This window comes from Mauremys reevesii, linkage group 1 (genome assembly GCF_016161935.1).
Source record: "Mauremys reevesii isolate NIE-2019 linkage group 1, ASM1616193v1, whole genome shotgun sequence".
Taxonomy (NCBI): Eukaryota; Metazoa; Chordata; order Testudines; family Geoemydidae; genus Mauremys; species Mauremys reevesii.
In genome coordinates this window covers 360,946,972-360,973,656 of record NC_052623.1, presented here as the reverse complement: position 1 = coordinate 360,973,656, position 26,685 = coordinate 360,946,972, and the positions used below count along the sequence as shown (strand labels likewise).

The 26,685-nt window shown below is 45.3% G+C and overlaps 1 protein-coding gene and 1 long non-coding RNA gene across 2 annotated transcripts in view; one reads left to right on the top strand and one right to left on the bottom strand.

Annotated features, from left to right (window-relative positions):
- Window positions 1-26,685, top strand: part of SHANK3 (SH3 and multiple ankyrin repeat domains 3) — a 653,367-nt gene that overhangs the window by 57,265 nt on the left and 569,417 nt on the right. The window contains exon 5 of the mRNA XM_039498975.1: window positions 24,739-24,847. Coding sequence (XP_039354909.1) covers window positions 24,739-24,847 — 109 coding nt within the window. The remainder of the gene's footprint in view (window positions 1-24,738; window positions 24,848-26,685) is intronic.
- On the bottom strand, window positions 6,201-9,953 carry LOC120395692. Its single transcript, XR_005592743.1, has 2 exons — window positions 9,283-9,953; window positions 6,201-8,362 (listed from the first exon to the last, which is right to left on the bottom strand). It is a non-coding gene; the product is annotated as an uncharacterized LOC120395692 (long non-coding RNA).

The following is a 26,685-nucleotide window of genomic DNA, read 5'->3' as shown; positions in this document are numbered from 1 at the left end:
AAATTCCAGTGAAGAGTTCTGCCTCTGCCACCTCCTTATTGACACCTACAGTAGAGCACAGATTATTTCATTGGCGCACCACAGATCTTCTCATAATTCTTCTCCAAAGACTTTAAAACAAATCGGAGGATGTCTTTGGGGCTGAGCAGCAATTTTAGTGTGGTGCCGTCAGCATTCTTGGGTTATTAGGCTTTAACCCATGAAAACAAGATAATAAGGGGCCTTTATGGATGAATATTCCTGGATGCTGCCTCATCTGATTATACTGGTTTGAAGTGACTGGATATCATGCCTGGCAACTTGCTGTTCTACCTCCTATCTACTCTAATTGATTTTATTTGCCTTATCTATCTGACTATCAAGATAGTTATATGGCCCCATCCATGAAATATCGGAGTGCCTCCCAAGTATTTAAATACTGAACAGCAATCTCTGTCTCTCTTCCGTCCCTGTAAAATTGCTGCTGCTGCTATTATTATTATTCACTTATTTTCTGAAAACCTTGCTGAGGGAAAGCCAAGTCAGAGATGCATTTTGCATTCAATGCCAGAAGTTCCAGTATCACATTCTGGACTAAATAACTTTCCCTTCTCATCACGTGACCTGTTTTTGGCCTTTATGATGTAGGCCTCATTGTTCACCAGTCCACTTGCAATTTTTGGCACTAGAGCATGTTTTGTTTTTCTTGCATGGGTGTAACCTGTAGGGAGCAGTTCTGTGCATGAAAGGTAAATCAGTAAGAGAGAGAGAAAGTCATGGAAGCAACTTTACAGCTGATATGCTTAGCATCTAAAGCTAATGGCACCACAGTTGTCAATGAGCACTTATTCGAGTTCTAACTTGTATACATTCAAATAAACATAATGAGAATGAGCATTTGCAGTAAACATTAACTGGTAACTCCTGAAAATGTTACATCACTCACAAGTCATACTCTGTCACTATTGTACTTGACAAATACTGCATTCTCCAGATGGAACGGACCACTCCCTATTCCCTCATAAGTCTCTGTTTTCATTCTTACTTTTTTTATTTTATTTGCTGACCCCCTGTAGTGGGGTTGTCCGTTCAGTCAGCAGGCCTGTTGATCAGGGCCTGCTGCTATAGTCTCACTTTCAGTTCAGTGCGTCAGGCGCCCCCTGAATGGGGTTTAGCTGGGTCAGCTTTCTTGTTGGTAAGCCCTAGTCCTTCCGTCTCAGTGCTAGGTATAGGGAAATCTGGGGTGGGTAAGGGGACCTGGGTCCTCCTGCTCCATCAGATCCTGGCCCAAGGCCCTGAAAGTGTGACAGCATGAGCTGGGCTACACTTGGCCCACTTCCTGTTCATCTTCCCCTTCCCCACTCAGTGTCTCAGCTTGGGGCATGGCTGCTGTTTGTAGCGCTTTGATCCAAACTCCCAGAGTCTCAGGGCTGGCGCAGACAACCCTCTGGTGCCCCACATGTGGTTCTCCCTACCTCTGGGGTGATGTCTCAAAGGGGACGGGGAACGATGCACAGCCAGGCCACCTCAGTAAGAGGCCATGCCTGGCTTGCGGGAGCTCTCTTTATACTGCTTCTTTCCCCAGTACTGCTCCAGCCTTTCCCCTGCCTCAGCCTTAGTGAGGGGTTTGTTAATCCCATCACCCCCCCAATAATGTAAGTGCTCAGTTTGTAAGAGATGATCCCTGCCACCGTGGGATTGCAGTAGCGCAGTGTTGTACCATACCTTACCCACTAAACTTGTGTTGCAGCTCACATCTCTTGCTATTGTAGGAGATGCTGGTTACTCACTTAGCATGGTTCAGTGCCTCAGGATCCCCCTAACACAATCAAACCCAGTTGTTTGGATTGTTAGCTAGTACTGTGGTATAGTATTGTCATGGGAGATCCAACATAGCCTCATTTCCATCTCTATCTGTTATATCAATCCAATGGTCTCTTGGGCCTCAAGGAGCACTGCATTTGACTAGGTCATTGGATGATGAGCCACAAAATCTTCCAGAAAGGAGGCAAATCCAACCTCCCTCCCCATTCCCCCCGAACCAGTCAAAACCCAACCACTTTACTGCATGCCCTTTCTTGGTGTTTCTTCCGGGGAGGAGGAGGATGCAGCTTTTCTGGCTGTTTGCAATCAGATGCCATGGTGCTAAGTGCAGTAAAAATATTTAGACAAGACTCTCCCCTGTGGCCTGCCTGGCTGACTCAGTTCTGGAGACAGTGAGGCAGCCTGAGGTCTTCGGAAAGTCACACCTCTCAGCCAGTGTGTGGGACAGCTATTGGTTGCTGGTTTGAAACATTGGGCCTGTTGCTTCTGCAGTCATGGGTGGAGTGGGAGAAAGAGGTTGGAGGAGGAGGCTGGTGGAGGTGAGGTGGGAGGGGTTATGGAGATTGGTTAGATATTACTACCATGCTGGTGACTAGGGCTTTCTTTGAATCATGTCTTGAATCAAGAGATGTCTTTCTGGAAGTGACTGGATTGGTTCCTTGGTCCATTGACAGAATGGCAAAGGGATATTGTAGCACAGAGAGGATCTCTGAGCTGTGGTTCAGTCAGAGGTAGCGAAAATGGCAGTGTCTGGAAGAATGGTGTCCCATAATAGTGTTCTGCTGTGGATGAGGCAGTATGTGCTGGGAGACAGAGCAGGTGTGATTTGCATCAGTTTGTCTTGACTGTGCTTGATTGGCTTCAGTGGATAAAAATCATGATTAACACAATTATAAATGTTTTAAAACTTCAAAATATTTTTTAATTTTTTTAAAAATTAAGATTTTTTTTAATTTACATGTTGCTAGTTCTTTACTTTCTTCACGTTTTGTAGTCTTAAGTTGCTACAGTGGATGTTTTGCGCTTTGTTCCTTTAATTTCCTAATTCTTAGTAGAATTTCAGATTGTACAGAGATTTTTTTCTACTAAGACGTTTCACATTTAAAATACTCATCTGGGCTGAAAAAGACAATTCCAGGGCCTCCTTAACATTCTGGCTGTGAGAACAACACAGACTCAGACACAACTCTGATAAGTGAATAGGCTGTATTTTATTTGCAGCCAACAATGCTTTCAGCTGTATTGAGCTTCCACCAGTTAAGAAAGCTGCAGTGTCCTGAGCAGAGTGCCTGCCTCTGTCAGAATTTGCAGCCTGAACTGAAAGGGATTTATGCTCTTAAGGCACATAGGCCCAGATTTTTAAAGGTATTTAAGTGTTGTTGTGGTCAGCATTACAACACCTAAGTGATTTACGAGCCTAAACCTCATTTTTAAAAGGGAGTTAGGCACTTAGGACCTAACTCCCATCTACTGTCAATGGGATTTTGGCTCCTAAGTGCCTAAATCCCGTTTGAAAATGAGATTTGGGCTCCGAAATCAATTAGGCATTAGGTGTTGCTGTGCTCAGCGTTGCAAATACATTTAAAAATCTGGGCTGTAGGTGCTTTAGAAAATTCTACTCTTAGGTGCCTATACATAGACTTGGGAACCAAACTTTAGGTTCCTATTTTTAAAAATTTGGCCTGTATGTATAAATTAATATTAACTTTGTTAATATATTGGAAGTCTAAATAGCTTTTCATTAACATTGAAGCAGTTTTGTTTTGAATTGATAAAGATTTTGTGCCACTAGGAGAAAAGTTTTCAATAAAACCAATGCAGTTTCAGCCCCTGATGGTGCAAACCTTTAAGCACAAGTGGTCCAATTGACTGTTAATGTGAGTAAAGTGTTTGCAGGGCTGCACCATATTTTGGTTTTTGCCTATAGCAATTTTGTAAAATTCAAGTGAGACCCTACCAGTAGTGGCATTTAAAGAAACCAACATTTATAATTTAATTCTGTATAAATTTGAACTCAAAATTGCATTAGCACAAATTTTCAAATTCGATTTACAAAGCCTCAACCTAATTTAAAAAAAAATCAAGTGATTTTAAATCACTGAACAAATTATTTAAATTGCTGCACTCTGCTTCAATGAAATAACTCCTGATTTACACCAGCATAAAAATCTAAAATCTGTGACTATATAAACAAGGGGGAATAAGGCTCCTTATTTTCGTACAGCTCCCAAAATTATACTAGTTGCTTTACAAAGAAACCAAACCATTACATTCCTTCCCATGTTTTGTTTAGGATCTAGAGGAAAGACAAAGTGGTCTGAGTGTCAGTAGTAACAGTGGGGTAGGCATAAAAGCTAAGGAGGACAAAGGGTACGTCTGGTGGTACAGTTAGTTTGGTGATGTGCACGTCTTTGTGGTCGTGATGTGTGTCTATATGCAAATATGTATGTACAAGCATTTGTAAATGATTTTCAATTCCCTGGTTTTTATTGGGAACCTTTCTCTGGACTGCAGAGCTGCTGCTGGGATGGACTATGATTTGAGGCTGATATAGGGTCTGTCTCCTCCAGCTGGAAGTTACACCTTCCAGTTTCAGTGTCAACAGACCCATAGAATACTATGTTGGTGAGGTGCAAGTTTGTGGAGTTTTCAGTGGTTTTGCTGATCTGGCCCCAGGCCAGAGTCAGGATCTCCTGTATTTGCTGATCTGGTCCAAGCCAAGTATTCACCCTTTGCTGGCCAGGATTGAAGGAGCTGTGGATGTTATTGCAGTGTTTTTTTCTTATCTGACCTGTGTTCTGTGTCAGCCTTCACCTGTTACTCTCAAGCACATTTGAAACTTCCACTGAATTACTGACTGCCTCAATGTACCAGTGTAACACACACACCTCCTAGGTGTGGTGTTCTGTCCCCTCTAGTCACACCGAAACCACTTAAAGATTAATGAGTCTGCTACAGCCTTTGCTAACAGCTATGTGGCTTTTAGCTCATGTAGTAAAGGCTCATGTATTTAGCTCCAGAGGCCCCAGGTTTGATTCTGCCCACCAATGACAGGGCTCTGTCAGTTCTACACCAGCAGCATGTATTTGAGCTGGAGTCCTCAAAGTGGAGAGGCTTCTGATGTCTTGTCTGTTTGCCTATCGGAGAGTCACTGGTACCAGGGTGTCTGTGGGCACCTCCCTGCCTTTCATGGAGAGTGAGCCAAAGTTCTGTGTGGTAGGGGGGAGCTCAGCTGGCGATATATATATATTATTTGTATTGCAGAAGCGCCTAAGGGTACCAGTCATGGACCAGGCCCCCATTGTGCTAAGTGCTGTAGTAACACAGAACAAAATCAAAGAGCTTACGGTGCAAGTATCAGAGAAAAGACAACAAGTGGGGACAAGGCAGATTGGGAGTGCAAGGAAGCAGTAAGGCAGTTCTGGGCTGCATGCTGGGGAATGGTCTTATTACATCAGCTGCCTATCCATGAATGATGAAGTTTGGTACCAAGGATGCAATAGAGGCATGATGGGAAGAGATTGTTCTGTTTCCTGGTCCCTGTTGTGTGACAGAGATCTGGGTTACACAAGGTTATACTCTTATCTTGTGGCCAAGAAGAGTATGCCCTGACTGCAGTGGCTACTGCTGAGTCTTCCCTTAAAAAAATCAAATAGAAATAAACTAGGGGGTTCCACCCCCCCCATAAGCATCCTGATTTCCCCTGCAATGGCAGGGGCTTTGTGTGTGCCCCATTCCACCCATTTGACTCCATTAACCTTTCCCTCTCTACTAGCATCCCCCAGTTACCCCACACCCATTTCCACCTCCCTCCCCCACACCAGAGGCTCTGGGTGGCCTTCCTTTCCTCACTGCCAGGACCCCTTCCCCCTTCATTGGGGGGGGGCGCTGTGTGTGCATCCATTCCCTCCTCCTTTCAATAGCCGGGTCCCCCAATCTCCATCCCTGCCAGGGGTTCTGACTGCTGCTCCCTTTCCTTACTCCACCTCTTTCAAATTTTCCCATTCTCCACTCAACAGGGATTCTGTCCCCCCACCCCAGTTCTCACCTTTCCCTTTCTGCTTGGGGTTCTGTAGGCTCCCTTGGGGGGAGGGATAGTTCAGTGGTTTGAGTATTAGCCTACTAAACCCAGGGTTGTGAGTTCAATCCTTGCAGGAGCCACTTAGGGATCTGGGGCAAAAATCAGTGCTTGGTCCTGCTAGTGAAGGCAGGGGGCTGGACTCAATAATCTTTCAAGGTCCCTTCCAGTTCTAGGAGATAGGTATATCTCCTATTATTATTCTCTCCTCCCCTCCACCAGGGACTGTGTGAGTGTCCCCATTTTTCCCTTCCCCATATGCCCCCCCACCATTCTTCTTTCTGTGCCAGCTTGCTAAACTCTATTGAGAGGACAGGCAGAGATTAAATAGGTGTATTGTTATTCTGCAAGGCATTAAAGGGTACCACCAACCAGTTGTTTGATATATAGAGAATTGCAGAGGAACTTGAAGGAGTGGGTGTGCTAAAGAGCTGCCAGGGCTTATGTTCCTCCAGTCTCCCCATTTGGTTTTTGATTTCCCCCCAAATCAATAGGGATCTGGACATTGATGCCTAGAACATTCCCTGAAACGTTGGAATTGATCGGATGCGGCATTCAAAAGTTGTCATGGTACAAAGATATAGCAGATAGTCAGAGAATGCCGTTGAGTTGAGTGCAAGCTTGTTAAACATACTGGTCAAAAACAACAATCACAGATGAATGCAGGCAACTGGCAAAAGACACCAATGGAGGAGTCATGCTAGATTACCTGAACTCCCTGACAGATGAGAGGATTATTCTTCCTTTTATTGGAGATATGTTGACAAATACCATCTTTGAATCTCTGGCTTCTGATCTCATAGCCCTTTCTTACTTCCAGAACAGTTCCTTCTGCTGTGGTCTGTTCAGCCACTGAGGTGAGTCTGCCAATTGGAACCTGCATTTGCTACTACTCAATTGTCTGTGACTGGGTGGGGATATTCTATTTCTGTCAATTCATGAACACTTCTATAGGATTTTGAATGCCTTTGAGGAATAAAGCCAGCATCTTCCTTCGTTTAATTTAGATGTTGTCCGTTCCTCCTTTAGGACTGATGCTCAGGGGTAGTTATGGTGTAAGTTGTTGAGAAGGGTATAGCTGTTTACTCGGTAGGCTGCCAGATGCTTCCTGTTTGGGGCCTAGCATTCTCTCCCATGTGGAATGGGATTAACTGTTTGGCATTCTTGTCATCTCTCTTCTGTTTTCTGGTGCATAATTCTTTGTAATTACGTCAGGGTTAATTGTCTGTCCCTAAAGGGACTTGTTAGATCTTGGCCCTAAGGTATTTGTTCTTCTGCCATGTGTCTCTGTACTGGTGTTTCCAATAAAGACTTGTGAGTACTGTTGTGTTATTCTAAAAGTTCTAAACATGGATCTCTTGACGCTGCCAGGGCATATTTAAATCAAATTCTGTTTGTTCTGACTTTTTGGTATTCCATTTGACTGTGTATACGACAGACTTGTTATGGTGTGCTTGAAGTCATATAGTGAAAAGAATTGCCAAAATGAGTCAGTTGTGACTTTTTAAGGGCATTATATATTATGGCTGCATACAGACTGGATCAGACTTGTGGTCTATCTAGTCCAGTATCCGGTTTCCAAAAGTGGTCAGAACCGGACGCTTCATAGGAAGGTGCAAGATAACCTGCATCTTAATTGATGTGGAATCTCATGGCAAGAAAACTGCAATTTACAGTGTCCAACAGCTCCATTAAAAAAATGGTGGTTCGCTGATAAGTAATCTTTACTGTTCCATTCAAATAGATCTGCACCAGCCTTATACCAAAAGTGATCAGGAATCTCATTTAGCTTTGTTGGCTTCTTGTAGAGAAAATGTACCTTTTTCCAAGTGATATTTTTGACAGAATCACAGTATTCTTGAAATTTTTGAATGACTTTGTCTAGCAGTTTCCTGTTCTCTGTATTGTAGAATTCCAGTGCATCTGGAGTCCTCATATAACAGTCTAGAGAATTTAATCTTCGATTTCTCTTTCCAGATTTCCAACATCATGTAATAAAGTTGTGACACCCAAGAGTTCTAGGAAGAGGCTGAACTTTATTTCTTGGACCTGATTATTTGCCATGAGTCAGGGTTACCTGTTGTGTGGCAGGAGTTATTGTTACAAGACCAAGCCTCCTAAGACTTAGCAATTGATCCCCTCAAGTTAGGCCTCATTATCACAGTTACCAGTTTGAGTCTGAGCAAATTAACCTATTGTATAGCAGGCCAAGGCTTATGAAGACCTAGAGAACATGCAAATGTTTTATAATCCAACCTTCTTTGAGTGCTGATCTCTATGTGTATTCCACAAATGGGTACGCATGCACACCATGTGCCAGAGTCCAGAGATTTTAGCAAGCAGTGCCCATTGGCCCACACACACACACTTCCTCGTACTCCCAAGTGAGGGTAGAAGAAACAGTACGGGTCAACGCCCCCTAAGTTCTTTCTTACCACTGCATGATCTGAGTTGGGATCCGGAGTCCACTCTTACTTCAGCCTGTCAGAAAATCCTGTAAATAAGATTGTAAATAGTTATTCTTTTAGCCTAGTACAGTTAGTTTTTAGTATAGTTAGTGTAGTTTGTTTCCTTGGACTTGAAATTGCCTCCCTACGTAGTCCTACCAGAGTCATGGGCTTCAAAAACTGCATCTCCTGCCCTAGATCCTTCTCTGTCAGTGACGAACACCAAAGCTGCCTCTACTCTCTAGGTGAGACACATATTTCAATGAAGTACAACATTTGTTGTTTGTTTCCAGCGAGAACTTGCAAAGCCCATGAGCTTTACCTTGGAAAACATTTAATGCAGAAGACCATGAGGCTCCTCTCCAATATGTACAGGGAGACCTCCAAACAGTGCCCCTCTGATCACGTGCTTAGGAGCAGATCCCTTGGTTTTTAAGCCTCTTCCAGAGCCTCTCTTGAAGGCAAGGGACGCTCTCATGAGCACAAGAAGAGCTCTCTATCAAGGACTGTCCATAAGAAATGCACTCCTTCCCCAAGCCCATCGAGGTTGGGTAAGCCCTTACACACAGACATTAAGGAACTGGTTCTGCAAAGATAAACCCAGACAGGAAAGTAAAACGTGCAGGAAGATGGATCCATTGGTTCCATTGGTGATTTAAGTACCGAAGCATAAGGACCGTCATCTGCTGGTCCTGCCAATGAGTGCGGCACCGGACACTATGGTACCAACTTATCTGCCCAAGGAATGCACCATGACTAAAGATGCTCCGGTACTGTTGGTGCCAGCCATTGAAACCCTTTGCACATTGGGGGACACAAAGATCTACATGGCATCAGAGGCTATCTTCCTTTTCCACCTGCAGCCTCCCCTCTTCTCTGGCACAGCCCTCCTGAGGGACATTACTACACCAGAAGATGATGCTACTTCAATTTCCCAGGAACCATTTCACTTACAACTGCTGGGCAGGATTGCCTCGGTACTGACATTGGATCAATCTGATGAGCCGTCCCTCCTTCATTGCCATAGAGAAAGCCAAACGTGGATAGGCGATCCAGGACTTACAGTCGCTACCCTTATGGACATGACCTCCCTAGGGACTGATGGTTTTCCATGCCATGGGTTCCCCCTCAAATGGTTGGCCCCTCTTTATGGCCTTATTGGGGGCTGTGGGATCCCTATACCAGACGTCCGGGACCCACTCAGGAGTCTTTCTTATTCTTCTCCCATATGTCAACAGCCTGTTCCATCGCTGTATGAGGATGAGGTGGATGTTGAACTGGAGCTGTAGGTACCAACGATTCTGATGGGAATTGCGTCCTCTTCCCCAGATGAGATGGTTTCTCCTTCCTCCTCATCCTCCTCAGATGACTACAAGCAATACTAGTACTTATTACGAAGAGTGGCTAACAATCTCCTTATATCTCTGGAGGATGTCCAAGACCCACACCACTGACTGTTGGACATTCTGCAGTCTCAGGGCCCAAGTAAGGTAGCCCTCTCAGTTAATGAGGCCATAACGGAACTGATAAGATGGGTCTGGCACACCCCAGCGTCCTGCGCCCCTACACCACAGAGGACTGAGAAGTGCTATTTTGTTTTAGCAAAGGGAGCTGAATTTCTCTTCTCTCACCCTGCTCCCAGCTCTCTAGTGGTACAGTCTGCTATGAAATGAAATAGGTCACAATACCTGTGGCCTACCCCATCAGACAAGGGCTCCAAGAGACTCGACCTCTGGGGAGAAAGGTCTTCTCCTCTGCAGGTTGCAATTCCTCATTGCCAATTACCAGGCCCTGCTAGCCAAGTAGGACTTTAACAACTACTTCAGGCTGGCGGCCTCTTAGGACAAACTTTCCACTGAGGACAGTACCCAGTTCCTCTCCCGTTTAGAGGAGGTTCAGACTGGTGACAAAAATGGCTGTTTGGGCTGCAGTTGATGCAGCAGGTACAGCATCCAGAAGCTTGGCCATAAGTATTGTAATGAGGTGGGATTTGCAATCCTTGGACTCCCCCAGAGATGTTCAAAACACTATCCAAGACCTTCCCTTTGATGAGTCCAGCAACTTTAACCAGAAAACGGATGACTTTCTCCACTCGTTAAAGGATTCAAAGTCTACTCTTTGCTCCCTGGGGATCTACACACCAGCCCCAAGGAGGATGCACCAAACCTTTCAACCAAGACAGCCTCCTCGTCCGCCTCCTTCTCCTTTGTTCTACTATCAGTGTCCTGCTGAGCATCCACACAAGCAAAAAGAAGACTCAGAGACCCTGCTTTTTCGCCCCCTCTACCACCACATCTGCGACCCATTCCCAGCCCACTGCTAGCAACCACTTTTGATATTTTAGTTGAGACCTATTTGCCATCTCTGATGCTACCTGCCCCTTCTTCTGTCACCTTTGGAGGCCGTCTCACTCTGTTCACCCACAACTGGGAGCTAATCATGACGGACAGTTGGGTCTTGGAGATTGTCGATCAGGGATACTACATAGAATTCCTCTCCCTCCCTCCTCACAAACACACTTCCTGGTCCCCTTTTGGGGACCACTCTCATGAGGTGATGCTTCATCAGGAAGCAGAATCCCTATTGCACAAGGGTCAACACAGCGCATCCTGCCTCAGTATCAAGGAAGGGGGTTCTAGTGTCCATATGTCCTGGTCCTCAAAAAAGACAGTAGGTGGAGACCCATTCCGAATCTTCAAGAACTCAACATCTTCATTCAGAAGTTGAAATTCAGGATGGTTATGTTGGCATCAATAATCCCTTCTTGAATGGTTCGAGGCTCTTGATGTGAAAGATGCATATTTCCCACAGGAATTTCCTATCGTTTATGCTGGGCTGGGAGCACTTGCAATTCGGAGTCCTCCCCTTCAGACTAGAAATGGCACCCAGAGTGTTTACAAAAGTTTTCTCTGTCACACCCAGATGAGACATCAGGGCCACACGGTCTTTCCGTGGCTCAATGACTGACTCCTGGTAGGTCACTTTTGACAGGAGGTCAGGTTGGCTATTTAATTCCTCTTTTAAAATATTGCAGTCATAGGGGTTTGCTGAACAGAGACAAGTTCTTTTAATCCCCCACGAGGACAATAAACTTTACAGGGGCAACAATGGACTCTGTTTGCGCAAGAGCTTTCCTGCCTGTAGAAAGGTTTCAAACAATGTGCAGCCTAATTTCTTTGATTTCCTGCAGACCAAGGACTATCACTGCTAGGTCACATGGCAACGTGTACTTATGTGACACCCGTTGCCAGGCTTCATCTACGTTGCCTTCAGGCCTGCCTCAGTTCAGTCTGCTCATTAGTAAACACCATATCAGCTCCAGGGTGGCCGTTCCCACCAGAATCATTGCCTCCTTCACTTGGTGGTACAAGTGGGAGTTCCCTTCTCTCTTCCCACTCCCAGTGTCACAATTGTAACACATGCATCCCTTCTGGAGTGGGGCGCCCACTTGAATAGTCACACTTCAGGGGGCACCTGGACCCCACGGGAGACCATACTACATATCAACATCCTGGAGCTGTGGGCAATCTGTCTTGCATGCAAGGCCTTCCTCCTACTCATTCGCTCTCTCCACATCCAAGTGATACTGGACAATATCTCCACTGTGGTCTACATAAACAGGGAGAAGCAAGATCTCTCCTGCTTTGTCTGGAGGCAGTCAGTCATTAAATTAACACCATTATGGGATCATAACCTTGTGTTGTCAAAACTTGTTGGTCCTCCGTTTGAACCCTTAGTGACATGTTCTATGTCCCACCTATCCATGATGGTGGCATTTCTAGGGCCATCCCTTCAGCCAGGAGGGTCAGTGAACTGGCAGCCCTCATGACGGGCCCCTCCTTTAGGGTATTTCACAAGAACAAAGTATCCCTTTGCCTTCAACCTAAATTTCTACCCAAGGCTATCTCCGAATTCCACCTTAACCAGTGTATTCACTTGCCTTTTCTCTTCTCAAAACCCAGCGCTTTGTCTGAAGAGACTTCACTCCCTCGACGTGAGGCATACAGTGGCCTTTTACCTGCAAACAATCAAGCCCATCTGGAAGTCTCCAAGACTCTTCTTCGCAATAGCAGAGAGATCCTGTTGTCAAGCTACATCATCTCAGAGGATTTCTAACTGGGATTCTGACTACAAACTGGCTTGCATTCCATCTCCCAGTGGTATAACAGCCCACTCTATGAGAGCGGAAGCTGCTATGGTAGCATCCCTATAGGAGGTCCCAGTGCAGGACAAATGCAGAGCAGCCACCTGGAGCTCCATACATATGTTTGCTAGGTATTATGCTCTAGTCCAGGCCTCTGCAGTGGATGAGTCAGTGGGATATGCGCTACTGCACTCATTTTTATTGCTGGCTTCCTCGCACCTACCTCTGAATATTGCTTGTCAATCACCCACATGTGGAATACACACAGAAATGGAGGTTACTTCTCTTATAAACATCTGCCCAGGCAACCTGAATTCTGGCATTTCCTAACTTTTGAGTGCTGGACCTTGCCACCTTAAGTTGCTTTTAATTTAGTTGCCTAGGATGCAATTTTTGTTTTATATTTTTAAATGTCAAATTTTAAAATAAAAAATGCCCACCAGATGGAGCCATACTGACCCTCCATGTGGGTTATGAGCGGGATGGGGATCTTTGCAGCCACAGCACAGGTCTCTACAGGTGCCACAAGGACTCCTCATTGTTTTTGCTGATACAGACTAACATGGCTACCACTCTGAAATGTAGCTAACAGAGTAACTGGTAGCAGAAGCACATTGTTATCGTCTCTGTGGACCTGCCACTGAGAGATATTTTGCCAGCTATTTGCTAGACAGCAAAGGAATGCTGAAATTCAAGAACAACTGAATGCACTAGAGCCTTTGATAGGGGAGTGTTCTCTAGTGGCTACAGACCCTCTGTCCTTGTCCACCCCCATGCTCTCCCTATCAGGCTGCTCCTTTCCCACATCCTGCCCCTGTGCCCTCCATGCCTGATTCCTCCTCCAGCTGCCCTTAGCTCCTGTCTTCACTCCCATGCCCAGCTCTTACCCATTTTCCCTGCCACTCCTATCCTCCATATCCCTAGCTCCTGCCCTGTTCCCCCTCCCTTTTCTCCTGCCTCTCTCTCCTCCTTTACTCCTACCCCCCCATTTTGTATATTCTGCCCCCCTCTGCTCCTCCCCGTCCCTTCCTCCAGCTCCTGCTACTAACCCCCCTCCCCTCCAAGCTCCTGCCCCTGTTCTCATCTGTCTGCTTTAGAATCAGGCTGCTTCTTTCCTTCTCCCCACTGTCTGGTGCTAGCAGAGGGAGCACAGAGGAAAGACAGCCTTCTGCTCTCAGTTCTGTGCCCAGTGCTATAGCAGCCCAGAGTGGCCTGGACCAGCAATTGCCTGGAAAGTCCATCTCGGCTCCTCCACCCAAGGTCAGCACATAGGAGCTGTGAGGGGATGGAGCATACTCAGTGCAGGCAAAATCTGCAGAGAATTTAGCAGCCAAACTAACACATCTCTACTAAGACTGCAAATTGTGATTTTTTTCAGAGGCTTATACCTTGGGCACACTTGGGTGAGTTTTCATGGAGACAGCAAAAGGCACATCCTTGAAACAAAAAACACCCCAAATTCCATCTCTTTGCTCCAAAGCATGGGGCTGGTGGATGTTCTCAGAGAAACGATTGTCAGAGGCTTTTTTAACATGGCTAAGACTATATATTTCCCCCCAACATAATTCTCAGAAAGAACTGGTATGTTTTAGCTGAACACCACCCTCCCAGTTCAGCTTGAGGCAGGCACCTGGCATGGAAATCTTCATTCCAAATGGGTAAAGCTGGCAAAGTTATAAGTAACTGAAAACAGGGTCTTATAATGGGGAGTGTTGAGTAACCGTCAATAATCAAATGGTTCTGAACCAGCAAGTTGTGTGACTAACCTATGCAATCAAGTGATCTTCATATTGTAACCCTCATCCCTGTTCTTTGTTAAGCTCACTGCTGCATCGTGTTTCAAAATAGTATGTAAGTAAATAAACGTCTTCGGCATGATCTAAAGCCCGAATGCTGTTCCCTTGCCTAGCAGCACTGCAGCTTCTTCCCTCACCGATTCCTTTCACGCTCTCTAATGGAAAAAGTAACTTTCCAGGAGTTTCCTACTACTAGTATTTCATGAACCAGCTCTTCTGACCGCGAAGACTCCCAGTCCAATTAGGAAGCAGACCTGGGCTCACAGAGCAGAGAGCCAAGGATCTGAGGGATTTAATTCTTTACTTGCAAAATTAATGCTAGAACAGCAACACTTCTGAGAGTAAATTGGAGTTACGTGTAGCTGCATTGAAGAATCACCTGGCAGAGCAGCCCAGAGTGTTGTAGTGCCTGGTGTGTGCAATTTGTCTCTCCAGTGAAGGAGCAGATGAGTACTAAGAATGATTTCCCTGTTTTCTGTCAAGTGCCTTATTAATAAAAAACATAGGTATTTTTATGTGCGACCACAACAGAATGATTTGCTTTGAATCCTTCCCTGTCCCTCTGCTTCTTGTCTTGGGCCACACAGCCTGCTCTCTCCCCATCTAGGCCAGTAGCAGACCCTGCCCACATTTATATTTAGCAAACACAGATTCTCCCAGATTACAACTAGGGACTGCCAATAGAACATGTGTCAAGGACTCGGGGGTCTTGAACCCTGGCCCACATAGGTGCTTTAGAGCTTGTACGCTCCAACCTGCTACTCGGTGACCTGCTGACTGTTGTCGGAATAGGAGCTAAACTCTGATAGAGGACCCCAGTCCTGGGAGCTGATTGGCGGAATGCTGGGGGTCCTGATTGGTTCACAGTTCCTATTTAAACCCAGCACAGGAACAGAATTTTGTCCATGCAACTGGGTTCACCCTGCTTTGGACTGCTTCTGCTGGAATACCTACTCCTACTGCCTGCTGCTGATCTCCTGGTAACCTGCCCTGCCTGCCTCCTGGTTTGTCCTCTGGCATGTCTCGGGCTCTGATCTCCAGGTATCTGACCCAGCCCAATGTCACAGGATACACCTTAGGAAAAAAATGCTATGTTCACTTCTTGGATCTTGTTGGCTTTCCTCAGTAGAAAAGAAACAGGTTACTCTGAAGAGAGAGGTTTCTCAAGACATATGTTGTCCCAGTTAAAACTGGATAATCTTGATCTGTGCTCTGAAGGTCACCAGCACAGATCTCAAAGTTATTTGGGAAAAAAGTGGGTGTAATGGTATCATGAACCTTAAAAACCTCAGTTCATGCTGCACTTCAAACTCTGCAGCAGGAGTTTGATTTTGCACTTTTTGTTCCAAACAGAGGACACAATGCAATCAGAGAAGAATCCTTCTGCCTCTGAGAATTTTGCAGCCTGTGGTGAGGGTCTGAAAGAAGCTGGTGTTTTCATAGATCTTAACAATTCCTACCTTTAACATGTCACTAGTGAGCTGCTCCCTCTCCCCTGGTGGCTGTCGGTGTGGTAGCCAGTGTCCTACGGCATGAATTCTTCTCTGTGAAGAGGGTGAAGGTTTATTATCTGAGAGTCAATGACTACTATTACTGTATTAATAAATCAAACTTTAATTAGACCACCAAGATACTCAGTTTAGGCACCTGCAACCCTTTATGCTGCTATTGCTGTGACCCTGCTCTCCTCTTCCCTACGGCATGTCACCTTCTCTTCACCTCATGTCAGCATTTAGATTGGAAGCTCTTTGTGCAGGAACCGTGTATTGTGTTTTGGTTTAGGAAAAAACCCAGAGTGTGGACAGAGTGAAAATAAAAACCCATAATATAATAGCACCCAGTACATGGAAGGTGTTTTACGGGGCTAGAGTAAGACAAGTGTATGCCTGGGGGCACATGCAGGCTGAATGGACAACATACAGACAAATAGAGACCCAGGAGTAGAGGAAAAAGCAAACAGGCAATGGGGATGGTACAATATGCATCACATTAGCGCCATGGTTTATTGAAACACTAAAATTTTTACTTGTTTATAGCAAATTAAAGGCACATTTCTGGGATTATAGAAAGAGGTGGTTCTGAGGAGGGATTTGAAGGATGACATGGAGATTGCCATGCATCTGTGGGGTAAGTGACTGTCTGTAGTGTGTGTTTGTTTGTGTTTGGGGGTTACTTGCTGTGTGCTGAGCTTGTGTTTGTCAGTCTGTTTGTTTGTTTGGTTGTTTGAGGGACCGTGTGCTCTGGCTGGCAGTTGGAGGCAGGTTTGAAAGCTCGAAGCCTCTGGTAATTGGCTGAGCCTTAATCAGTGGGCGGGGCATTCACTCAGGCCAGGGCTTTATAAAGCCACGCACAAGCGACCAGGGGCTGCTAACAGGGAGTTTCGCAAGGGAGTTTAGAAGGGGAGTGGGAAGGGAGTGGGAGCCCCTCGCCAGCCCTAACCCCTTCCCCGTGGCCCCCCCTAAAACCTATAAACCGAACCACATTCCAAAACTACTTTCCGTAAACCACCCTTTCACTAACTAGGAGACAATGCAGGCAGAAGCCCAGCTGCAGAGTGGGGGCTATCCAGTTTATTGCGCTGACTGTCGCATGTATGATTACCTGCCCTGTGGGCGGGTGGCGTATGTGTGCAGTCGGTGCAAGGAGCTCCTGGCCCTCAGAGACCATGTACGGACTTTGGAGGCCAGGGTGGCGGAACTGGAGGAGCTAAGAGAGGCAGAGAGGTATGTTGATGAGGCTTTCCGGGACACTGTAGAATTGTCCCACCTCCGCTTAGACAGCTCCTGTGCTGTTGAGGAGGATGAAAGGCCCAGGGAAGTAGAGCAGTCAATGGGAGCAGAGGGAAACCTTCCCGTAGTTGGGACTCTCCTTCCAGATGGTGCTGGGGTCGCCTCTCGCACTGAGGTTGCCTCTCCGGGGGAGGGAACTCCAGTTTCTAGGAAAAGGCAGGTGTTAGTAATGGGAGATTCGATTATTAGAAATGTAGATAGCTTGGTCTGTGATGACCGGGAGAACCGTATGGTGACTTGCCTGCCTGGTGCGAAGGTTGCGGATCTCTCGAGGCATCTAGATAGACTTGCATCCGAAGAAGTGGGTATTCACCCACGAAAGCTCATGCTGCAAAACGTCTGTTAGTCTATAAGGTGCCACAGGATTCCTTGTTGCTTTTACAGATCCAGACTAACACGGCTACCCCTCTGATACTAGATAGACTTATGTGTAGTGCTGGGGAGGAGCCGGTGGTCATGGTACATGTAGGTACCAATGACATAGGGAAGGGTAGGAGAGATGTCCTGGAAGCCAAATTTAGGCTGCTAGGGAAGAGACTGAAATCCAGGACCTCTATGGTGGCATTTTCAGAAATGCTCCCAGTTCCACGCTCAGGGCCAGGTAGGCAGGCAGAGCTCCAGAGTCTCAATGCGTGGATGAGACGATGGTGTAGAGAGGAGGGGTTCGCATTCGTTAGGAACTGGGGAAACTTCTGGGATGGGAGGAGCCTATACAGGAGAGATGGGCTCCACCTAAACCAAAGTGGAACCAGACTGCTGGCACTAAACATTAAAAAGGTTGTAGAGCAGTTTTTAAACTAGGAGATGGGGAAAAGCCAACTGCTGCAGAGGAGCGTGTGGATCGGACACAGACTTCTCTTAGGGGAGAGTCTGATGATAGAGAATCTCCAGGTTATAGTCAGGAGCAGAGGAATGAGAAGTATAATGTAAGGGCCGGATCAGATGATAAACACGCACATAAAAAAGAATCTGGCACATCAGAAAAAGGCAGGCTAATAAACAGGGACAAGTTTTTAAAGTGCTTGTACACAAATGCCAGAAGTCTAAATAATAAGATGGGTGAACTAGAGTGCCTTGTGATAAAGGAGGATATAGATATAATAGGCATGACAGAAACCTGGTGGACTGAGAGCAATCAATGGGACACAATCATTCCGGGGTACAAAATATATCGGAAGGACAGAACAGGCCGTGCAGGGGGAGGAGTGGCACTATATGTTAAAGAAAGTGTAGATTCAAATGAAGTAAAAATCTTAAGCGAATCCACAGGTTCCATAGAGTCTCTATGGATAGAAATGTCATGCTCTAGTAAAAATATAACAGTAGGGATCTATTATCGACCACCTGACCAGGACAGTAATAGTGATGATGAAATGCTAAGGGAAATTAGAGAGGCTATCAAAATTAAGAACCCAATAATAGTGGGGGATTTCAATTATCCCCATATTGACTGGGAACATTTCACTTCAGGACGAAATGCAGAGATAAAATTTCTCTATACTTTAAATGACTGCTTCATGGAGCAGCTGGTACGGGAACCCACAAGGGGAGAGGCGACTCTAGATTTAATCCTGAGTGGAGCGCAGGAGCTGGTCCAAGAGGTAACTATAGCAGGACCACTTGGAAATAGTGACCATAATACAATAGCATTCAACATCCCTGTGGTGGGAAGAACATCTCAACTGCCCAACACTGTGGCCTTTAATTTCAAAAGGGGGAACTATACAAAAATGAGGGGGTTAGTTAGACAAAAGTTAAAAGGTACAGTGACTAAAGTGAAATCCCTGCAAGTTGCGTGGGCCCTTTTTTAAAGACACCATAATAGAGGCCCAACTTCAATGTATACCCCAAATTAAGAAAAACAGTAAAAGAACTAAAAAAGAGCCACCGTGGCTTAACAACCATGTAAAAGAAACAGTGAGAGATAAAAAGACTTCCTTTAAAAAGTGGAAGTCAAATCCTAGTGAGGCAAATAGAAAGGAGCACAAACACTGCCAACTTAAGTGCAAGAGTGTAATAAGAAAAGCCAAAGAGGAGTTTGAAGAACGGCTAGCCAAAAACTCCAAAGGTAATAACAAAATGTTTTTTAAGTACATCAGAAGCAGGAAGCCTGTTAAACAACCAGTGGGGCCCCTTGACGATGAAAATACAAAAGGAGCGCTTAAAGATGATAAAGTCATTGCGGAGAAACTAAATGGATTCTTTGCTTCAGTCTTCACGGCTGAGGATGTTAGGGAGATTCCCAAACCTGAGCTGGCTTTTGTAGGTGACAAATCTGAGGAACTGTCACAGATTGAAGTATCACTAGAGGAGGTTTTGGAATTAATTGATAAAGTCAACATTAACAAGTCACTGGGACCAGATGGCATTCACCCAAGAGTTCTGAAAGAACTCAAATGTGAAGTTGCAGAACTATTAACTAAGGTTTGTAACCTGTCCTTTAAATCGGCTTCAGTACCCAATGACTGGAAGTTAGCTAATGTAACGCCAATATTTAAAAAGGGCTCTAGGGGTGATCCCGGCAATTACAGACCGGTAAGTCTAACGTCGGTACCGGGCAAATTAGTTGAAACAATAGTAAAGAATAAAATTGTCAGACACATAGAAAAACATAAACTCTTGAGCAATAGTCAACATGGTTTCTGTAAAGGGAAATCGTGTCTTACTAATCTATTAGAGTTCTTTGAAGGGGTCAACAAACATGTGGACAAGGGGGATCCGGTGGACATAGTGTACTTAGATTTCCAGAAAGCCTTTGACAAGGTCCCTCACCAAAGGCTCTTACGTAAATTAAGCTGTCATGGGATAAAAGGAAAGGTCCTTTCATGGATTGAGAACTGGTTAAAGGACAGGGAACAAAGGGTAGGAATTAATGGTAAATTCTCAAAATGGAGAGGGGTAACTAGTGGTGTTCCCCAAGGGTCAGTCCTGGGACCAATCCTATTCAATTTATTCATAAATGATCTGGAGAAAGGGGTAAACAGTGAGGTGGCAAAGTTTGCAGATGATACTAAACTACTCAAGATAGTTAAGACCAAAGCAGATTGTGAAGAACTTCAAAAAGATCTCACAAAACTAAGTGATTGGGCAACAAAATGGCAAATGAAATTTAATGTGGATAAATGTAAGGTAATGCACATTGGAAAAAATAACCCCAACTATACATACAACATGATGGGGGCAAATTTAGCTACAACGAGTCAGGAAAAAGATCTTGGAGTTATCGTGGATAGTTCTCTGAAGATGTCCACACAGTGTGCAGAGGTGGTCAAAAAAGCAAACAGGATGTTAGGAATAATTAAAAAGGGGATAGAGAATAAGACTGAGAATATATTATTGCCCTTATATAAATCCATGGTACGCCCACATCTCGAATACTGTGTACAGATGTGGTCTCCTCACCTCAAAAAAGATATTCTAGCACTAGAAAAGTTTCAGAAAAGAGCAACTAAAATGATTAGGGGTTTAGAGAGAGTCCCATATGAGGAAAGATTAAAGAGGCTAGGACTCTTCAGTTTGGAAAAGAGAAGACTAAGGGGGGACATGATAGAGGTATATAAAATCATGAGTGATGTTGAGAAAGTGGATAAGGAAAAGTTATTTACTTATTCCCATAATACAAGAACTAGGGGTCACCAAATGAAATTAATAGGCAGCAGGTTTCAAACAAATAAAAGGAAGTTCTTCTTCACGCAGCGCACAGTCAACTTGTGTAACTCCTTACCTGAGGAGGTTGTGAAGGCTAGGACTATAACAATGTTTAAAAGGGGACTGGATAAATTCATGGTGGCTAAGTCCATAAATGGCTATTAGCCAGGATGGGTAAGAATGGTGTCCCTAGCCTCTGTTCGTCAGAGGATGGAGATGGATGGCAGGAGAGAGATCACTTGATCATTGCCTGTTAGGTTCACTCCCTCAGGGGCACCTGGCATTGGCCACTGGCGGTAGACAGATACTGGGCTAGATGGACCTTTGGTCTGACCCAGTACGGCCTTTCTTATGTTTAGTTGAAGTGGGGAACAGAATAAGGGGACAAAGGGAGTGAGAGGGACGATGGAATTGTTGGAGTCTAGATTGTGAACAGGAGAATGGATGGAAGTGCATGAATGCAGCACTATCATGCTTGGCTCTCGATCCTGCTGTGCTCAGAGCACAGGAGTCTGGATCCAGCACTAGCGTGCTGGGTTCTGGATCCTGCTGCGGTCAGTTGGTGGGAGCGAGACCCTTGTCTTTAGTGTATCAACATTGTTTAAGATGAAAGTGAATATTAAACTGTCATTTGACATTGCATCATGCAGAATCCTGGGGTGAAATCTTTCCCCACTAAAGTGAATGGGAGTTTTGTCTTTCCATGGGACTTCTGTGCAGCAGGATTTCAGCCCTGGTCTGTAGTGACAGCCTGCTTAGCTGGATGGGGTTGCAGGTTGAAAGAGAGAGGGAGAAGAAAGCAGAGGGAAAGGTTTTGGAAGGGTGTCTGGGGGTCCTTTGCCAGACATTAAAGAACATGCAGCTGGCATATTCTCATTAATATTTAAGAATGAAGTCTGCCTGGGAAGAGAAACTAGAGCAGACTCAAGCTGTTTGGGACTAGCGAGGAAAGAGGCATAGTGGGGATTACAAGAGCGCCTCTCAAAGACTCCAGGAAGAGTACAAAGCAGCCTCTTGACAGCTGTGCAGGAAGATTACTCGCTTCCAATGGGAGGGTTGTTGTCCTGTTTTTGTGTGTGTGCTGCCATCCTGTGGAATGAAGTGTAAAAGAGGAAAGTCTGATTGGAGCCTGGAAATGTGCAAGCTATTGCTAATGCATGTGGAAAAAGCCCACAGAGCCTCGGCAACAAGGGGAGAGTACGTTTGCAGTGTGATGAGGCAGAAAAATGGCCAATGCAGTTTTGGGTTTCTGAGGAATCATACCATGTGTGCACACCCTTTGCTTGTGCCCACACTGATTATTTTTTCTCCCAGATTTCCCACTCTTGCTAACACCAGTTCAGCTCCAGGGACGCAAGCACCAGTAGGAGTACTAGTGTATGTGACAGTGTGCCAGCCACCACTGTTTTTACCACCAAGTCATTTATAATTGCCTTGGGAAGGATTAGAGACATGGTGATAAGAAAACTGGTGATGGCTGGCATCTTTTCTATGCTAGTGCTCCTCCTATGGGGCATTCCCAGTGTGAGCAGCAATGGGAAACTTTAGAGGAAAATTTGTGTATACAAGAGGTAGATGGTTCTGGTGCAAGGTACTAAAATATATTGAAATTGGAGGGTGTGGACCTTGGGTGATCAGAGTAAAATCAGTACAGTTTGGATAAGTTGTGGGTGGGAAGAATATTGAACAGTGTGGAAATATCTGAAGATGTTTGGGAAGGGGCTTGGGAGGGTTTATTTATCTTCTGATGTTGGGGTGTGAGGAGATGTTTGGGGAATGGTTCACCGATGTCAAGGAGCAGGTGAAGTTTGAGGGGTGTTTCACCATAGTTAGGAGGCAGGGAGGTTTGGGGCATACAGAAATTGGTGCCATGTCCTTTTCTCCAGCAGCGCTCACTCTATCATACTGTTTGTACGCAGGAACATGATATCCTGGTAAGCTTTGCTAGCACCATCCAGTCCTAATGACCTGGATCCTCTTTCCTTTCTGAGCTGCTTCTCATGTCCTAGTGAGCCAGCCGCTGTGTTACTCGGCTTAATTTGGCGCTCATTTCAGCTGCTGTCATAGGCTGCTTTTCCTTGGCTGATGATCAGAGAATGTCTCAATGGGGGGCCTCTTGTGAAGCAGGGAAGCTGGGGCGGGACCTGGACTTGGAAGGTAAGGTGATCAGGGTTCAGGTTCAGCACTCTCTAATAAACCAGGAATTCCTCTCCTCTGCCTTTGTCTGTGGCCCTTCTCTGTTGCTCTGCCACTCAGAGTATCAGAATGTGCTGCAACTGAACTTGCACATCGATTTCTTCAAGCTTCAGGTTTTGGTGTCTCGTAAAACTGACTCCTCGGTATGTCTTCACTTCCTTGGCCTTTCACTGGGGTTGATTGAATAAATGGTATTTAAATGTTACTCCAGATTCAGAGCTGTAGCACTTGCTGTGGTGGCTGTTGGGAAGGAGAGCAACAACGGATGTATGTTACGTTCCCAGGGTCTCATTTTCCTGGACTCTAATTTCTCATGCTGAACTGGGGCTGGTTCTCAGCTGGTTTTAGGGGCTTGCTCTAGGTGCCAGCATAGATTTAGAAAAATATTTTGATATCCTTTGGCCCTGTCTGCACTGACTAGCTAAATCACATATGATCCTGGTTTAAACTGAGTTCAAAGCCCCGTGCAGATTCACTTCAACTGGATCACTTTCAAGTGCATTGGTGACTGTAGCCAGCTGACTTCCCTCCACCATCTTCCCAGCAAGGAGGGTGCTGCTGGATGCTGATTGCTGGTGGAGCCATGAGGGCTCTTTTGGTCTTTGCTTGCAGAGTCTGCGGTGGTTTCCTTGAACCTTGTAGACAGAGGTTTTGTTTTGTTTTTGAGACTCATACTAGCCAGATCATTATTAATATTATTTCTTTTGTGGTAGGCACTGCCCCAAAGACCTTGCACACTTCCATCAAACCTGGCTATTGCAGGGTTTGATAACACGCGTCTCAGAGGAAGAAATTTCTGTGACACAAATCTGGGAAGCTGAACTAAAGCCCCTTGGGGAATGAGTATGTTCAAGCTCTGTTGTGCTCATGTAGGTCTGCTGTCTATCTGCTTGGGGCTGTCTCCTCAAATCAGCAACTTCTGGAACCTACGCATTTGAGTGGAATTTGCTTAAATAAATATATTTGCTAAACATTATAATTGAAAAAACCCACAATCTTAAAAGGAGGGCCTGTGTGCAGCTGAGAAAAGACAACCCCCTTGAGAACAGGTCTAATTGCTGGCCCCGTTTGGGAGGCCCACGGCTGAAAGTGACATCAATAATAAAAGCACAGTTACGAAGTAGAGAGTAAAAGCGACAGTGACTCCAGTTATTAAAACTCACAATAAGAGTCAATGTTCAAGGAGCCTGATCTCATCTAATTTAAGCGCTTTAAGTTCAAGAGGCAGATAGATGGATTATACCACTTTGAAATGTTGACTGGGGACAACATAGTGTAAACAAGAGATACAAATAAAGCCATCCGCCATACATTTTACACGCATCAGCTTGACTTTGCTGCCTAACAGGAAGCTGGTATGTCACCTTAGGTTTCAAGCAGTTTGTGGTCTTGCTGGAGAAGTTGTTGCTAAAAATCACATAACTGTTGAGACTTCAGTTTATAGTGTCTGTGTCACAGTTGTATATACTGTATATGTTTCAATTTATGGTGTATATGAATAGAAGATATCTAGTGGGAGGGTAGAGGTGTGTCTTGGGGACTTGGGTGGAGGGCAGGGGGAGATAGTTATTTGCCCCACTGGCTCTGGCTTCCATGATATGCTTCAGCGGTCCCCAGTCTCTGGGGCAGGAACTGTGTCCCTGGTAGCTCATCTGCTGTACGCCTTCTGGCTGGTTTAAGGTGCTGGGAGTGAATATGTGCCCCACTGGCTCTGGTGGATGTTTCCAGTATACCTTGGGTCTCCAGGAAGGGTGTGTTTCCCCCAGTGGCTTTTTTCTTCAGTAACAGGGTGTTAACATTGTGTGTTGTGTATTTTCCTGGGATGTCATGGCTGCAGGCAAATCTGAAGAAGTTCATGGAGTACGTGCAAATGCTAAATGTGGAGAAGGTCTGCAGACTGCTGGAGAAGGGACTGGACCCCAACTTCCATGATCCGGACACTGGAGGTGAGACTAGCTTCCCCAGAGATGGGGGATGGCAGAAGAGGGTTGGGGGCAGCTGGTTGCTTTGGGGATACAGTGGGATTTTTGGGGAGTAGTAGTTTGCTTGAGAGGATAGCAAGTGGCATTAGGGGAAAGGTGGGAGTTGGGTTTTGAGTTTCAGGGGCCCTTAGCAAAGAGTCCCAATCATGTGTTTTTATTATGTTTCTCTCGGGGGGGGGGGGGGGTTGGAGCCTGGGTTTCTTAAGCTGGAAAGGACTGTCTTTGGGAGATACAGAGGCCTGGAATTGTCAGGCTAGATGAAAACTTAGGACAGGCAAGGGTTCTCTAGATGAGGCAGTCATGGGGATCAGAAGTATTCTCAGGATAGGTTAGATGGATCCTGGCTTCTGAGTCCTTCAGGAATTGCCCACCTATGTGAGAAGCACATACATCCCCGACAGTGTGTTGAACCCTCCACAAAAGCAGTGACTGTTGGGGCTGGGTGCATGGTCCCTGGCACATCCAGATGTTTGATACTGAAGGTGTGAAAGGAGCTGCAGCACGTGTCCCAGCTAGTACTTTTCTCACTGCTTCTGTAGTGAGTATGGAGCTCTCACTCTTTCCCCATCTTTGTTGTGTCCTTTAGTGCAGGTCTGGGATAGGATTAGTCATGCTCTTATTTCTATATTAAAATAATAGTGTGAAGTGTATTACTTTTAGTACAGAGTATGCTGCATGGCTTAGGCAGATTTCCAACCAATGAGTGTGTCAAGCTGTTCTGCAGAGAGATAAGAGCGTGAGTACCAACCCCAGGGCTGACTGTGGGGAAACAGGGTACAAACCTCAAACTGCTGGTGAGTGCTATACTTCGATTTCACTAAGCAATTATCAAGGGTAAACTCATCAGCCTTAATGTGGACTCGCAGACAGTCCCCTTGGGTACTGTGATCTGTCTCGCTACCCAGGTGAGCCTACCTTTGGGAGAAATGTCCCTTACACTAACCATCACAGCAAAATTCAGATTACTCCCAGTGCCAAAGGACCAGTCACTTACCCCAGGTCAGTTGCACGTTAGATCTCACACCAAAAACAACGCATGTAGCCAGTCCTGTAATAAATTGTATGCAGATTTATTAAATAGGAAAAGGGAACTGGAGAATTATTTACAGGGTTAAAAGAGGTAAACATAGATATAAAAATTAGTTACAGTCTTAAATTTCAAAAGGTTATAGAAGCTTCTATAATAACCAAGCTCTATGGGGCTTGATGCAAGTGCAGGGCTCAGAACAGGTGGAGGTCTGATTGGGATGCCTCGGAACTGAGTGTCCTGGTTCTTGTACTAGTCTGACCTTCTGTATGTCCGAGGCCATTAAATTTCATCCAGTTACCCCCTATTGAGCTCAATAACTTGTGTTTGACTAAAGAATATGTTTAAGAAACACATCCAGTGTTAATCTGAAGACATCAAGAGATGGAGAATCCACCATTTCCCTTGGGAGTTTGTTCCAGCAGTTTGTGCCTAACTTCTAATTTGAATTTGTCTGGCTTCAGCTTCCATCCATTAGTTCTTGTTCTGCCTTTTCCGCTAGATCATAGAGCTCTTCAGTACCCAGTATTTTCACCCCAGGAAGGTACTTATACACAGTAATCAAGTCACCTCTGTCTTCTTTTTGACAGGCTAATAAGCTATCTTTAAGTCTCTCACTGTAGGGCATTTTCTCAGCCCATGGATATTTTTTGTGGCTCTTTTCTGAACCCTCTCCAATTTCTCAACATCCTTTTAAAAATATGGCATCAGAGGTGGGCATGGTATTCCATTATTGGTCTCACAGGTGCCATGGAGAGAGTTAAAATCATGTCCT